The 14,761-nt window shown below is 58.9% G+C and overlaps 6 protein-coding genes across 6 annotated transcripts; 4 read left to right on the top strand and 2 right to left on the bottom strand.

The window, feature by feature from the left end:
• The first annotated feature begins 177 nt into the window (after positions 1-177).
• Positions 178-1,159, top strand: M421DRAFT_419568 (uncharacterized protein). Its single transcript, XM_033592162.1, has 3 exons — positions 178-289; positions 371-675; positions 731-1,159. The coding sequence occupies exons 1-3, from the start codon at positions 272-274 to the stop codon at positions 891-893; spliced, it is 486 nt and encodes a 161-aa protein (XP_033450034.1). The 5' UTR covers positions 178-271; the 3' UTR covers positions 894-1,159.
• Positions 1,160-1,521: 362 nt separating this feature from the next.
• On the bottom strand, positions 1,522-2,703 carry M421DRAFT_129573 (uncharacterized protein). Its single transcript, XM_033587368.1, has 2 exons — positions 2,372-2,703; positions 1,522-2,147 (listed from the first exon to the last, which is right to left on the bottom strand). Exons 1-2 carry the CDS (start codon positions 2,561-2,563, stop codon positions 1,662-1,664), a joined length of 678 nt encoding a protein of 225 aa, XP_033450033.1. The 5' UTR covers positions 2,564-2,703; the 3' UTR covers positions 1,522-1,661.
• A 141-nt stretch (positions 2,704-2,844) lies between these two features.
• Positions 2,845-4,173, bottom strand: M421DRAFT_100241 (geranylgeranyl transferase type I beta subunit; the record flags this gene model as incomplete). The annotated part of the gene is made up of 1 exon (XM_033586493.1): positions 2,845-4,173. The coding sequence occupies one exon, from the start codon at positions 4,171-4,173 to the stop codon at positions 2,845-2,847; it is 1,329 nt and encodes a 442-aa protein (XP_033450032.1).
• An 840-nt stretch (positions 4,174-5,013) lies between these two features.
• M421DRAFT_4222 (uncharacterized protein) lies at positions 5,014-7,840 on the top strand (the record flags this gene model as incomplete). Its single annotated transcript, XM_033593089.1, has 4 exons — positions 5,014-5,065; positions 5,116-5,297; positions 5,347-6,796; positions 6,843-7,840. The coding sequence occupies 4 exons, from the start codon at positions 5,014-5,016 to the stop codon at positions 7,838-7,840; spliced, it is 2,682 nt and encodes an 893-aa protein (XP_033450031.1).
• Positions 7,841-8,604: 764 nt separating this feature from the next.
• On the top strand, positions 8,605-9,261 carry M421DRAFT_4221 (uncharacterized protein; the record flags this gene model as incomplete). Its single annotated transcript, XM_033593059.1, has 1 exon — positions 8,605-9,261. The coding sequence occupies one exon, from the start codon at positions 8,605-8,607 to the stop codon at positions 9,259-9,261; it is 657 nt and encodes a 218-aa protein (XP_033450030.1).
• Positions 9,262-9,824: 563 nt separating this feature from the next.
• On the top strand, positions 9,825-13,676 carry M421DRAFT_4220 (uncharacterized protein; the record flags this gene model as incomplete). Its single annotated transcript, XM_033593023.1, has 3 exons — positions 9,825-12,347; positions 12,398-12,842; positions 12,892-13,676. 3 exons carry the CDS (start codon positions 9,825-9,827, stop codon positions 13,674-13,676), a joined length of 3,753 nt encoding a protein of 1,250 aa, XP_033450029.1.
• Between the last annotated feature and the right edge of the window lie 1,085 nt (positions 13,677-14,761).

The following is a 14,761-nucleotide window of genomic DNA, read 5'->3' as shown; positions in this document are numbered from 1 at the left end:
CCAGCGCCCGTCGAGCTTGCCCGAGCTGGGCCCCAAGGCGGTGTGGCAGGGGCTTTGGCGAGCGAGACAGGGGTGCCCCTTTGGTTTGGCGGCGTCCACGCCCGCATGGCCAGCCTGCCAGCTCGCCCCGATTCTCAGACAACAATCAACACCGCAGCCGTTTGCCGTCCACAGCTCCCTGTGACCTCGCTGGCCGTTCCGCACACACTCGCACACCCGCACACTCCTCTCCCTACACAAAACCCCCCTCCCACCCTTCCCGTCCGCCGCCATGGACCAGATCAAGAAGGTGAGTCTGCCCGCTACCCCGCCAGACCCTTTTTTGGGGCGGGCTGCACCCGCTGCACGACGGCGCTGACGTCCGCCGCAGCGCATGGAGGCTCTCCGCGTCGAGGCCGACGAGAGCGGCGCCAAGGCCGAGGAGTACAAGACCAAGGTCAAGCAGCTCGAGAGCGAGACGACACAGAAGGAGCAGGAGATCACGTCGCTCTCCCACAAGAACTCTGTCCTCGAGGGCGAGGTTGAGAAGCTCGAAGCGCAAGTCAAGCAGTTCAAGGACGAGGCCGGTGCAGGCGCTCAGGCCGGTAGCCAGGCCGAGAGCCTGCAGCGCAAGATCCAGGTGCTTGAGGAAGAGGCTGAGGAGTCTGACAGGACCATTCGCGAGCTCAACGAGAAGTGAGCGGCCCGCCCGCGCCCGCCCCCTCACGCCCATGCTGACTGACGCCCCCAGGCTCCGCCAGACCGACGTCAAGTCGGGCCACTACGAACGCAAAGTCCAGGCTCTCGAGCAGTCGCGGGACCAGTGGGAGTCCAAGTACGAGGAAATGGCCAAGAAATACGCCGACACCAAGAAGGAGCTCGATGACTTTGTCAAGGAGATCGGTAACATCTGATCTCTGCCCGACTCGCGTCTCCCTTGCGATTGTTGACTTGTTTGCCAGTGGACTACCCCGTCTAGAGCATCACGTTTCCACTTTTCCACTTTCTCCAGGCCACACCGAGATGACTGGGCAACCGTGCGCATCTACGAGCGGTGGAGACGGATAGGAGCCCGCATCACAGCCAACCCCTTTTCCCCTATTGCATATATCGGTCGTCTTCTGTAGCGTCGATGGCGGGCTTTGTACACTGTTGATGTGTCCTCATGGAGCAACACTGCTGGCGCTCTGCACAATCACACCTTTCTACGTTTACGCTGTTCTCTGATTGTGATGCGTGCTCTTTTGTTCTGTATCAGAAGTCGTGCTAGGCCGACTGCATCTCACAAACAAGCCTCTTGCCTCTTGCACCTTGTCAGTGTTTTGAGCCTTGCACCTCATCCATATTCTGAGCTCTTGCACTTTGTCAGTGTTTTGAGCTCTTGCACTTTGTCAGTGTTTTGAGCTCTTGCACTTTGTCAGTGTTTTGAGCTCTTGCACCTTGTCAGTGTTTTGAGCTCTTGCACTTTGTCATTGTTTTGAGCCTCTTACACCTCATCCATATTCTGAGCTCTTGCACTTCATCCGTATTTTGAGCTCTTGCACTTCATCCATATTTTGAGCTCTTGCACTTCATCCATATTTTGAGCTCTTGCACCGATTTTATGCTGCGCCAAACTCCACCCATGCATATGATCCGTAACTGGGTATCAAGCCAAATCAACCAACCTCCATCGCACCACCCTACTCTTCCTTGGCCTTGCTCCTCTTCTCCGCCAGCTTCTTCTTCTTCATGCCCTGCTTCATCCTCTCCACCTTCCTCTCCGCCTTGGTCTCGTACCTAAACTTGACCTTCTTCTTCTTGGGGCGATCGCTCCTCGGCCTCTCCTTGGTCCACACCCTCTTCTTCTTCTCCTCGCTCTCCCGCTCCTCCCTCGCCTCGCGCTCCTTTCTCAGCTCCTCGGCCTCCTCGCCCGGCCGCGAGAACCCCGTGCGGCTTATCCCCACCGTCTCGACCGTCACCGTCGTGTACTTTTCCTCGTCGACGTACTCGTCTTCCTGGTTGATCGGCTCGTCGAAGCCCGTGAACGTCGGCTCGCCCGTCGCTGCGTCCATCTCGGAGTCGCTTTCCGACTCGGCCTCCGAGGGGATGTCGCCGTTCGCCAGCCGCATCAGCCGGTTCGTCTCGCTGACGTGCTTGACCAGGTCGATTTTGCGCTGTTCTCGCAACTACGAGAATTAGTTTCCATATTCAAATCTCGACTTCCAATACGGCAGAATTCCCTTGGAATGCAGAAATCCCTTGGAATGCAGAAATCTCTTCAAATGCAGAAATCCCTTGGAATCTCCGCACGCTGACTTCAGACTCTGCAGAAATTCAATTCGAATCTCCGCCGCTGGCCCCAAGCACCGCAGAATTCCATTCGAATCTTGCAAACACCGCACACGCTTACCTCTTTCCGCAACCGCAGCTTCTCCTCCTTCTCCTTCTTGACATTCTCCTGCTCCGCGTGCTTGCGCCGCTCGACCTTGCGCTTGTGGAACCCCGTCAGGTATTCTTCGCGCGCCGCCGGGTCGAAGTCGATCTTCTCCTCGTGCACCGTTTTGATCTTGCGCTTCTTGTTCGGGGGCGGTGCGTTGCGCATCGTGGATTTGTGTCTGCGGATTGTGTCTGGGGACTATTGAGGTGTAGAGGGGTTTGTCGGGTTTGGAGAGGGCTGTATTTCTCGAGTGCTTTTCGAAATTCTTGCAGGGGTCCACGCGCTAGTGTGACGGCTGCATCAGCTTGTGCTGCAGCTGAACAGCATCCAGGTAGCTTGTTCTTCATGGCTACTCTTCATGGCTGCTCTTCATGGCTGCTCTTCATGGCGACATTGTATAGCGTAGTTTGGCGTGCCCGCAGAATCAGGCCTGCTGGATACACGCTCTACAAATCTATCTGCATCCTGTCCGCACCGTTCCCACCACTGCTCCGTATCAAAGCTATGGCCTCTCTCCTCCACGGCAGCGACTCCAGATGCTTCTTCGCCCTGTCTGTGATGCACAGCGCTGCATTGACGTTCTGCAGTCCCGGCTCTCCGAACATCGCCAACACCATCATGCCCAGGAAGGAATGGTACATGTCCGGCGGGTCATCCACGACCTTTCCAAAGCCCCCCATTGCGTGTTGTGTCTTGTCCAGCAGGTATCTGCGAATCGGTTTTGTTGAGATGATGTCCATGCGGCCGAGGATCTGGAGAGGCGACGAGACCCAGTATGCGTAGCATGTGTCTGCAATCTTGTTGCATCGTCCGTTCATCCCGACCCAGGCAAGATCAAACGGCACTTTGAGTTGCGAGCCCGTCGTGGTCTCCATGGAGACCGTCGGGTGCGTGCTGACTTTGACGAAAGAGTGGGCGTCATGGCATGTGTTTGCTGTGTCCGTCTCATCGTCATACGTGTCGATTTTGTCATCCTCCTCGAGCGTTGCCGTCTGACGCGAAGCAAGCCAATGCAAGGTATTGCTGAGGTTCGTGACTCCGCGCCTGCGACCGTCCGGAACCTGTCCAGGTGGCTGTGGCAGGCGATCCACAAAGTGCAAAGCGGCAATGGCGCAGCTCGTGAAACCAGCATGGGCCTCGTGGTATGGGGCTTCCGAAATGCCTCCGTCGTAGGATTCGGCTTCGCATACACACGTGACGAAGTCGTCTATTCTGATGTCTGGGATATCGCCACATGGCCCCTCGTCGTCACCGCGCAGTATCCAGCGGATCGCCGTGGCCATGTATCCGAACCTCGAGTCGTTGCCGCCGTGGATGAAGTTATCCCCGCCCAATGTCTCGCCGAAGCCACCCTCTTGCCTCTGCATCCTGTTCAACCACAACAGAATCTCCCTTCTCTTGACCTTCTCCAGATCATCTCCGAGCACTATGAGAGTGAGCAGCGCAAAGAACGTGCCCGGCACGTGCGCTGGATCCCAGATCTTGTTCTCGTCATTCCTGATCTTTCCAAAATTGGAACCGGGCCATGGCCGGAAACCTCCCTCTGGCAGTTGACAGCTGTACACCCAATCGATGTAGCCTTGGCGCTCCTCCGCGGACAGCGCTCCGTCCAGATCTCCTAGTATGTCGAGTGCGGACACAGTGAACAAAGCCAGGGTCATCCGGTTGGCATCATTGCCGGTGTAGTAGTGCGGGAGGTATGTCTTCAGATTTCGCCGCCAGTATTTGATCTGGCGAGCATAGTTGAACTCGCTTGCTGGCAGAGAGGGGCCCATGGTGCTGGTACGAACAGTCGAACTGTGCAGCCTGCCGAGACAGTCGGTGTTCGCCGCCGGGCGACAGAGGTGGAGGCAATCTCCTGAATGGCTCTAGTGGTGGGGGTGATGGTGATCAATTTCAACCTCTGGCAAAATACCTAATTAACAGGCGTTGAAGAATCACTCGTCAGGCCAACCTTCGCTGCTCAATAACTGCTGCAACCAGAAACTCAAGGCGCACACATACTGAACGGGAGGTGTGCCGTGCTGCAGGGAGAGTTGTGTGCCACAGCAGACGCTTTGGCCTGTCGACGCTGACAAGTCGTTTTCGCCGTTTGACGAGCAACGCTCGAGAGCTCTTGCTAGCGACCCGTCCCCTATGATGCCTTGACTGTAGGGTGCTCGAAGGGTCACGAGCCTAACCCCTGCAGGGAAAGGTGCAGTTCGGTGAATTGACGCTGGTATTTTTAGCTGCAGACAAGCAGTCCCAGCCTAGCTGTGCCAGCAAGTGACAGAAGCCTGACAGGGGTCCTCGTACATTCAGCTCTGCCACAGCTGGCCTGCAAAACTCCTGAAGAGCTGCAATCCTCTCTCGTTCTCGTCTCAACGAGCCCAACGCCCATCTGTCGCACAGTGTGCCCACGCCAAACACCAGCCTCCCGCTCAATCGTGCGCAGCCAACCAAGGCCGCACCACGGGCATTACATCACAGGGCTTGCGCTTGCGTGTTCCCCAGACCTTCCTTCTCCACGCTCACTACCAACGCCTGTCGAAGCTTGTCTCAGCCTAGTCTCGCCTTTTCTTACTCACGGTCCACGAGGAGTTCTTGCATTTTGATACCCAAGCGACGTCGTTACGATGGCCAATACGGGCTTTGCTGCGTCCTTTTGGTCGCAAGACTATGCGGGTGGTAAGCTGTGCGGCGCAGCTGGAGGCGCTATCGTTGCTGACCACGAACAGGCCTCGGAGTGCTGTTTGGAAAGCTGCAGCAGGGCGTGCAGGAGAACCAGCAGATCCTCACCGTTGCCCGCCTGCGTGCCGACGCCGAGGAAGCATATGGCACCAGCCTCTCCAACATCACGCCAACCACCGAGCGCATAACCGGAGGCTTCTCCAAAGATGAGGGTGCGAGCGTACGAAAGGTGCGATTGGACTTGTAGAGCCACCAAGTCTGCAGCTGACGATTGCCAGGCCTATGACGGCGTGCGCGCTGAGATGGAGGCTGCTGCGTCTAACCACAACAAGATCGCCTCGAACATCCGCGAACTCGTCGTGAACCCTTTCGGCCGCTGGTGCGAGGCGCATGCTGCCCGTGTGCAGACCTCGCAGGACGACCTCCAATCGCGCATTAAGATCCACGACCGGCAGGCTGACGCCGTGCGCAAGTTCCGCTCGCAGTACTACAACAAGTGCCGACTGGTGGAGGATCTGGAAGAGGAGGATAAGCTGGCTTTCCAAGATCCCCAAAGTGAGGTCCTCGCGAGTCCCAAGTCAAAGGTCCCCACGATCAAGATGACGGAGCCTGAGGAGATGGAGGAGGAGCCCATCGATCTTGGCGACGAGACCTACCAGCCCGAGCAGATGACGAAGATCCTGACGCACATGCTGGAAACTATCAAGATTGGAGAAGTCAAGGTCCCCATCATTGGAACGTACCAGAACTGCTCCAATGGCGCCGACATCACCGAATATATCCAAAAGCACCTTGGCGCAACCAGTGTCAGCTATGCAGAGCGAATTGGCCAGGACATGGTCACTCACGGCTTCTTGCGTCTCATCGGCAACGTTGGCAACACCTTTGCAAACAGCTCTCGCATGAATTACCAGTGGAAAACTAAAGTCTTCACCATCACAGGCGTTCCCGAGAAGAAGACACCCCTGGGACGCGCAGGCACTGCGGCATCTACAATGTCCAACGACAGCTTCGCCGTGGATTCACCGGGCGGCGTTGTGCAGGAGTACCTCCAGGGCTGGAACCCGCTCAACAACCAGCATCCCAACGAGACACCGCCAGAGAGGCTGCGACGAGAGGCTCGCGAGTCCGATGAGCGGTACAAGGCCGCCGTCAAGAAGCTGGACTCTCTGCGATGCAACTTGGAGGAGGCAATGATTGACCACCTGAAGTTCATGGAGCGCTGCGAGTTGGACAGGCTAAAGGCCATCAAGGCTGTCATTCTCGACTTCTCAGGCGCTGTCAGCAACGTGATTCCCAGCTTGCAGAGCACGGTCGACAAGATGATGCTGTTCCAGGAGACTGTTCAGCCTCTCGGCGATCTTCGTTACATGCTGGAAAACTACCGCACTGGGCCATTCGTGCCCAAGGTCACGACTTACGAGAACTACTACAACTCGGTCGACGAGCAGACGTTTGGTGTTGATCTTGAGGCTCGAGCTCGCTCGGACAAGAAGCGTGTCCCTGTCCTGATCACGACAATTCTGACTTTCCTCGACAACCACTACCCAGATCTCGAGGGCGACGAGGCTCGTCGTGGCATCTGGCTGGTTGACGTACCGCTGGCTCAGACACACAATCTGCGAGCTGCCATCAACACCGGCAAGAGGTTCGAGGACGACATCCTCGAGAAGTACGATATACCCATTGTTGCAAGCGTTCTGAAGCTTTACCTCCTTGAACTCCCCGGTAAGTGATGCCTGATAAATATCTGAGCACCGTCTAACAGTGCTAGATTCGCTTGTCTCATCGCACGTTTACGAAATCGTCAAGACCATCTACAGCACTACCGCAACGGATGTGGACGAAGCAACACGAGTTGCAGTCCTTCAATCCACGCTTGGTCAGCTTCGTCTCGCCAACATTGCGTCGCTAGACGCAATCTGCACCCACTTCACTCGCCTGATCGAGTTGACTTCAGCTGACGAGACCTACGTTGCTGCATTGGCAAACGCTCTTGCTCCCTGCATTCTCCGTCCAAGACTGGAGAACACCCTGACCATGAATGAGCGCTACAGCTACCGGCTTGTGCGCGATCTGTTTGCCCACAAGGACGCCATCTTTGGAGAGTTGAAGCGAGCCAGCACACTCACTCACTCTGCATCTGGCTCGCAGCGCCCCCGCGCCATCTCGACAGACGAGAGTAATCGACGTGCCAACATGGAGGAACGCCAACGAGCGATTGCTGCGCAGCGATCTCCTCGAGGCGTCTCACCTGGCCCCAGCAACCGCAGCAGCGGCTCTCACCGCCGTGACCGCAGTCAGACACGCTTCCCTGTGAACACGGCTAACTCGCCCACGGAATCACGGAAGGCTCCTACCAACCGTGGGTCTCTGGAGGTTCCCGACCCTGACAGTCCCAGCGCTGCCGCTAGTGCTGCTGCCGCTACTACGAATGGCACATCAGACAACGCATCTGATGCGTCCCCGCCCTCGGCAGTGGCTGCTCGCTCGGCAGAGATGCACGAGCCCACTCCCTTCTCACCCGTTGAGCACCCAGCGCCGTCGAGCACACGTGTGCCACTAGCACTCGGCGGCAGGAAGCACGCAGGAAGCCTGGCGAGAGGCAACCGAGACTCGATGGGCAGCCTCAAGAGGGGAGGCAATCGCGACTCGACTGGTAGTCTCAGGAGCCTCGCAAATGCCAACGAGGACGGCGGGCCAAGCGGCGTAACGCTCGAGGACCCTGCGCCCCGGGGAGTGACGCTGGAGGACAAGCCCATGGATGACTAGTGGTCGTTCTGAGCGCAATTCCAGCACAACACGCGTTACGAAGGACGGATACATAGGGAGGGGATTTTGATGCCTAACGTTGTCACGGGTACGATATCAGCGACTAGCGTGTAATCATGTGTTGGAAGACTGGCGGTTCTTTTGTCAATACTGCAACGATCACGAGCATGCATGTTACACACTGCGTCAATGCTGCGGCAAAGAGTGAGATGCGAGCCTGAGCGGTGAAGCCATGGTCGAGCGGCCGCCGGTACCTGGAGCTAGCGACGGCGGCTGACAGGGCACTTGGCCAGATGCAGTTGGAAACTCGTCACCGAGCCTGCGCTTGACCTCGACATGGGGTCTGCCATGGATGCAGGCGTGGTGTGGCTGGGCTGCTGCCAGCCCGATTACTGCGTCCAACTGTCTCTTCAGCCGCCGCTCGCTCTGCCTCTGCGCTGACGTCTCGCGCACTCTGTGTTTTCGCTCCTCGCAGCTCTCCAGCTCGCAAGGCTCGCCCGCTCGCTCGCGCACCCGCTTCCGTTCTCCACACTGTTCGCCAGTCCAGTGGACCCCACATTGATCGTCCCACGAATCACATCGCGATCGCACACCCAGCACGGCGCGCCCAAAGCAAAGCAGCGCGCGGCACCTAGAAGCAACGCAGCACGCGGCACCTAGAAGCAACGCAGCGCACAGCACCTAAAAGTAAAGCAGCGCGCAGCACCTAAAAGCAACGCAGCACGCGGCACCTAAAAGCAAAGCAGCACGCGACACCTAAAAGCATGTGTCTCGTCAAGGTCAAGCAAGAAGAAGACGTCGTAGTCCCCTACCGAGTGGTCTCGCGGCACAACCACTCTCCGCCCCGCCGTCGCGCGTCGCGACACTCAACGACGCGCTACTCGCGCGAAGTGGTGCGCCACGAGTCCCCGCGGCCGTCGGCATCCTACATAGCAGTGCCCACGCCGCAGCCAAAGCCGCTGGCGATCCCGCCGCCGCAGCCTGTGCCCGTGTTCTTCGAGCCGCCGCCAGCACCGATGCCCGTGCCTGCTCCGCAGCCGCCGCCCAGCCACATCAGCAGCCGCCACAGCCACCACGGCGCGGCGCACTATGTTGAGGTTAGTCCGCGCTCGAGCTACAGCTCGCGCTCGTCGAGCCCGAATCGCAGCGAGTACGTGTACAGGGAGCGCGAGGTCAGGCGCGAGCGGGCGTACAGTCCCGAGCGGGCGCCGCAGTACGAGCACTACCGGTACGTGGATCCGGTGAGGAGCGAGAGCAGCTTTGGCGGAGGCGCGAGGCACGGCGGCAGGGAGCGGAGCAGGTCGCGGGTCAACGTGGGCTATGGGCGGGAGCGGAGCAGGAGTCGGGGCAGCTACGTGGACGAGCGGACGAGGGTGACGATTGTGGACGACGGCAGGCGGAGGAGGGACTACGGGCGGTGAGACGAGGCGAGACGAGGCCAGACAAGAGGAGACGAGGCAAGACAAGAGGAGACGAGACGAGAGGAGACGAGAAGAGAGGAGACGAGAAGAGACGAGAAGAGAGGAGACGAGAAGAGACGAGAGGAGAGGAGAAGAGAGGAGACGAGAAGAGAGGAGACGAGAGGCGAGGAGACGAGACAGGACAAGACAAGACAAGACGAGAGGAGACGAGACAAGACGAGACGAGACGATGAGTGCATGTTGTGTTTGCGGCGCTGTTTCCCTGCGAGTCATGTCTATAGACGATCCGATGCAGTTACGAATCTACTTCTCCTACGGCACTACAGTGACTACAAGCGCGCTACAGTGACTACAAGCGCGCTGCAGCGACTACAAGCGTGCTACAAGCGTGATTTGCAACTGTGCAGTCTGTCAAACTCCAATCGGATGGCCAGCAAGACGGCCGAGTGGATCCAGTCTTGCATGGCCGCCAAACCACACGTGCCTGCTTGCCTGACACGACTCGTCTCTCTACGTCACGCCGCCTGCTTGCGCGCATGCCCGCCGCGTAGCAGAGCGAGAGAATGTCGATTCGCGTCCTGATCAGAGAGTACCCGACCCGCGCAATCGCCCTCAGCACGCCCACCCACGCGCTCGTCCTGCGCCCCAGCTCCTCGTCGACCGACCCCAGCAATGCGAACCCGAACGCCTCCAGCACGTCGCTGGGCAGCAATGGCGCCGCCGCCGCCGCGCGCTGCATGGTCGAGTTTGCGCGCACCGATGACGTCGACCTGGACGACTACCGCGCGCTGCACTCGGTGACTGTCCACGGCACGCTCGGCCTGATCACCGTGAACGGCGACGTCTTCCTCGTCGTCGTCAACGGCGCCAGCAAGGTCGCCACAGTGCGGCCGGGCGAGACGGTGCAGCGCATCCACTCGGTCGGCTTCTGCTGCCTCACCAGCGCCTACTACGACGCCTTCCTCAGCGACGAGGTCAACCCCTACGCGACCGACTCCTTGGACGACGACTATGAGACGGGCTTCGGCGGCACCAGAGGCCAGTCGCCGCTCGAGCACCCGTGCTCGGCCCTGAAGAAGCTGCTGAGCGGCGGCACCTTCTACTACAGCTCCGACTTTGACCTGACGCGGCGCCTGCAGGACCGCTCGTCTGACGCGGCGACGGTGTCGCTCGACAGCCTCGACGCTGGGTTCCTGTGGAACTCGTACATGATCCAGCCGCTGGTCGACTTCAGGAGCAGGCTCGCGCCGAGGGACAAGGATGCGCTGGATGCGTCGGGCATCCTGACGTCTGCGATCCGTGGCTTCGCGCTCACCGTCACGGTCCCCATCTCGTCGGCTCCCGTCAAGGTGCGCGGCTCAGGACTGCCTTCGTCCATGACGCTCATCTCGAGGCTGTCCTGCCGAAGAGCTGGGACGAGGTTCAACTCGCGCGGAATAGACGACGATGGCAATGTAGCCAACTTTGTCGAGTCCGAGACGGTCTACTGGGCACCGTCCGGGGCCTGCTTCTCGTACGTGCAGATTCGGGGCAGTGTTCCCATATTCTGGGAGCAGCAGTCTGGCCTCCTGCCCGGACAGCAGAAGATCACCATCACAAGAGGCCCGGAAGCCACGCAGCCCGCCTTTGACAAGCACTTTGAGAATCTGGAGCTCGCGTACGGTGCCGTCCATGCGGTCAATCTGCTCAGCAACGAGAAGCCAAACGAGATTGAGCTCAGCCACAGATATCGCCACCACATCAAAAACAGCCCCTTGAACGCTGCATCTGGCCAGTCGGACCGCGAACACGAGCTCATCAAGCTTACCGAATACGACTTCCATGCCGAGACGCGAGGGCCGGGTGGGTACGAGATGGCCAGCATGATTGCGCGGTGGATCCAGGATTCGGCCGACGGGTTTGCATACTACCTGTCCGAGGACGTCGACGAACGCATTGGATCGAGTGGCCAGTATCGTTGCGTGAGGCGTTCGACACCAGTGTTGGCTCAGGAAGGCGTCTTCAGGACCAACTGCCTCGACTGCCTGGACCGGACGAACCTCGTGCAAACCATTGTCAGCAAGATGGCGCTGGAGATATTCCTCGGCCACAAACGACTGGCGGGAAGCCAGGACTTCTGGGTCCGTCACTCGAGCATGTGGGCAGACAACGGCGACGCTCTGTCCCGGATATACGCAGGAACGGGCGCACTGAAATCCTCGTTTACGAGGCACGGGAAGATGTCGCTCGCCGGTGCCCTGGCAGATGCAAGGAAGAGCGTCACGAGGACGTACATTAACAACTTTGCCGACAAGGGTCGACAGAACACCATTGACATGCTCCTTGGTCGGCTGATGGGGCAAGTGCCCGTCCACCTCTACGACCCTATAAACGATTTCGTCATCGCAGAGCTCACACGACGCGCCCCAGAGTATTCAGACACGGACGTGATCAACATTCTTGTCGGCACGTTCAACCTCAACGGCAAGACGACCGGCATCGATCAGGATCTGTCGCCGTGGCTATGTCCCGACGTCGACCCCTCGCAACAGTGCCCAGAGATTGTCGCAGTTGGCTTTCAGGAGATTGTCGAACTCAGTCCGCAGCAGATCATGTCCACAGAACCCACAAGGAGGCAGGACTGGGAGTCGGCCGTCAAGCACTGTCTGGACAAGAATGCAGCACGACACGGCCAGGAAGAGTATGTTTTGCTTCGAGGCGGCCAGCTGGTCGGCGCAAGCTTGTCCGTCTTTGTGCGCGCCGACAAGCTCAAGAACGTCAAGAACGTCGAGGGCAGTCTGAAAAAGACGGGCCTGTCTGGCATGGCCGGCAACAAGGGCGCCGTCGCGATCCGCATCGAGTACGCCAACACCTCAATCTGCCTCGTCACGGCACATCTCGCCGCTGGATTCGCAAACTACGAGGAGCGCAACCGCGATTACAAGACCATCAGCCATGGTCTGCGCTTCCAGCGGAACCGCTCGATCGAGGACCACGACACTGTCATCTGGCTGGGCGACTTCAACTACAGAATTGGATTGAGCAACGACAAGGTCCAGAGATTGTGCCAGACAAACGATCTCGAGACCTTGTACGACAACGACCAGGTAGGCACGCTTGCTGAAAGATGCCCACGACACGTGCTGACTCTTCACAGCTCAACCTCCAGATGGTCGCTGGCCTGACCTTTCCTTACTACTCCGAGGCCCGCATCACCTTCCCTCCCACATACAAGTACGACCTTGGAACAGACACGTACGACACGTCCGAAAAGGCACGCATCCCCGCCTGGTGCGACCGCGTGCTTCGCAAAGGTGACAACATTCGGCAAATCCACTACGATGCCGCACCTCTTCGATTCTCCGACCACCGTCCCGTGTACGCTACGTTCCAGCTCATGGTCCGTAAGATTGACGAGAAGAAAAAGGACCATCTCAAGGAAGAGCTCTACCGCTCACGCAAAGCGTTCGTCGGAGACACCAGGGCGGCCGGACGCCCTGGCGAAGACGAGTCGGACGACGAGGACCTGATTGGCTACGAGAGCGTGGAGCCCGGCCTGCCGCCTGCAAGCTCAGACCGGCGCAAGTGGTGGCTCGACAACGGTATACTCCTCTCCATCCCCATTGCCGCCTCGATACTCATCTTCCAAAGGTCTGCCGGCTAAGGCGCGCATCCAGCCGCCCTCCAACGACCACATCCCCAACCCAACCCGCCCAAGCAATCCCTTCACGCCCAGCCCAGAGCCCGACTGGGTCGAAATCAACAAGCTGGGAGCCAGACCAGAGCCCCCGCCCGCCCGCGGCTCCCAGCGCCCACGGAACGTCGACGTGAACAACCCAGCCAAGCCCGCCTCCGCATCGAGCTCAACGACAAGTCTCCAATCCCAGAACCCCATGGCCCGGAAAATGATAGTCCCGCAGTACAACGCCCGCGACCCCGAGCAAATCACCTACATGGACGGCGTCCGCGACCCCACCGCACATCTGCGCCGCAACGCCTCGTCCGCATCGACGCGCTCCCTCCCCGTCCCGCCGTCCCGCACCCTCGCCCCCGCACCCTCGCTCCCCGGCCCCGCAGTGCCCATGGCCAGCAAGCCCGCGCCGCAAGTCCTCCGCAAACCCGCCCCCCCGCCCCTCAAGCCCAAGCCCTCGCTGCTCAGCAAGGGGGGCAGTCCCGCCGCAGCGCCTCCGCCGCAGCGCTATCGTGATGAGCCGGAGCAGACGCCGAGGCGCAGCATGGCGCCCCCGCCTGTCATGTCGGGTCAGAAGAAGCCGGTGCCGAATCTGATGGATGCGGATACCAGGCCGCCTGCGCTGCCGCCGCGGACGGGGACGGGCTTGAGTACGGAGAGTGGGAGGGGGGGGAATTTATTGGATGATGAGGGGGATTTGAGGGGGCTGGATGGGTGGGAGGTTTTGAGGCCTGAGCGGCGGTAGAGAGAGGCCTGAGCGGCGGTAATGAGAGGCCTCAGCGGCGGTAAAGAGAGGCCTCAGCGGCGGTAAAGAGAGGCCCCAGCGGCGGTAAAGAGAGAATGGGGTGGAGTGGGTATGACTTGAATGACCATCTATTACTATCTTGCCGTTGTTGCACCTTTGTGTTTTTAATGTCTGTTGACTACCTACCTGCAGGGTCTTCTGCTCCAGTTGGTCTGTGTAGTTCGGTCAATAGTGGAGCATAGTCCGGTGTATGTGTGTTACAAAACGAAGAAAGCAGCGTGAGCAAGACCGATGTCAGAGGCAAGTCGGAAGCAAGCCAGTTATTCCTTCCGAACTCTGTCGTAGTCATGAACATCGAGCCATACTCGGCTTGCAACATCGGGGAATTTGTCTTGCAACATTGGGGAATTTGTCCCTGCCGGATGCCTTTTGGGGCACGGAGGCTATGCTTGAAGATTACACGCTCTCAACATTCAGACTCTGCACATCGACCCCGTTGGCCTTCGCTGAGAACTGTACATCATCTACGTAATCCCTGCATTGAGCTTCTGCCAACTGCCAACTGCCAACTGCCAACGGCCTCCACCCCAGTCTGCCACTGCCGACCAATTATTGCATGGTCTCGGCCTCCCATCTCGGACTTTCTCAGCTGCTAGATGGTGATATACCTGTGGTTTTCTATCGCCAGCAAGGGTCATGGGTGTCTCGATGATTTGATCGTGCTCAGGAACAGTCTGCTTGCGTCTGCGCTCCGTGGCGGCGGCCCTGAGATCTCGAAGTGGAAAGACGATGCACTCGGATACTCCCAAGCCGCTGACAGGCTCTTAAAGTGTCCCTCGTAGTACCGGGAGACTGTCAGTCCCGAAATTAAAACTGCCGACAGCTGTCCACAGCGCAAGTCACTGCCAGGGCATCGTGATACATGGTTCGCTCTTAGGAAGCAATTGCTGCAATCCTCTCATACATGCGCATTCAATAGACCTAGCTAAGTCTTGCGGTATGCCGTAGCATCCGCAGATAGATAGAGCAAACAATCAGTTTCGCGCAACTCGCGAGTCGTTTCGTGCGGCCCTGGACCATGGCGA

The sequence above is a fragment of the Didymella exigua genome (assembly GCF_010094145.1).
Source record: "Didymella exigua CBS 183.55 unplaced genomic scaffold M421scaffold_10, whole genome shotgun sequence".
Lineage (NCBI taxonomy): Eukaryota > Fungi > Ascomycota > Dothideomycetes > Pleosporales > Didymellaceae > Didymella > Didymella exigua.
The sequence above is the reverse complement of the archived record's forward strand: the minus strand, read 5'-3'. Positions and strand labels throughout refer to the sequence as shown.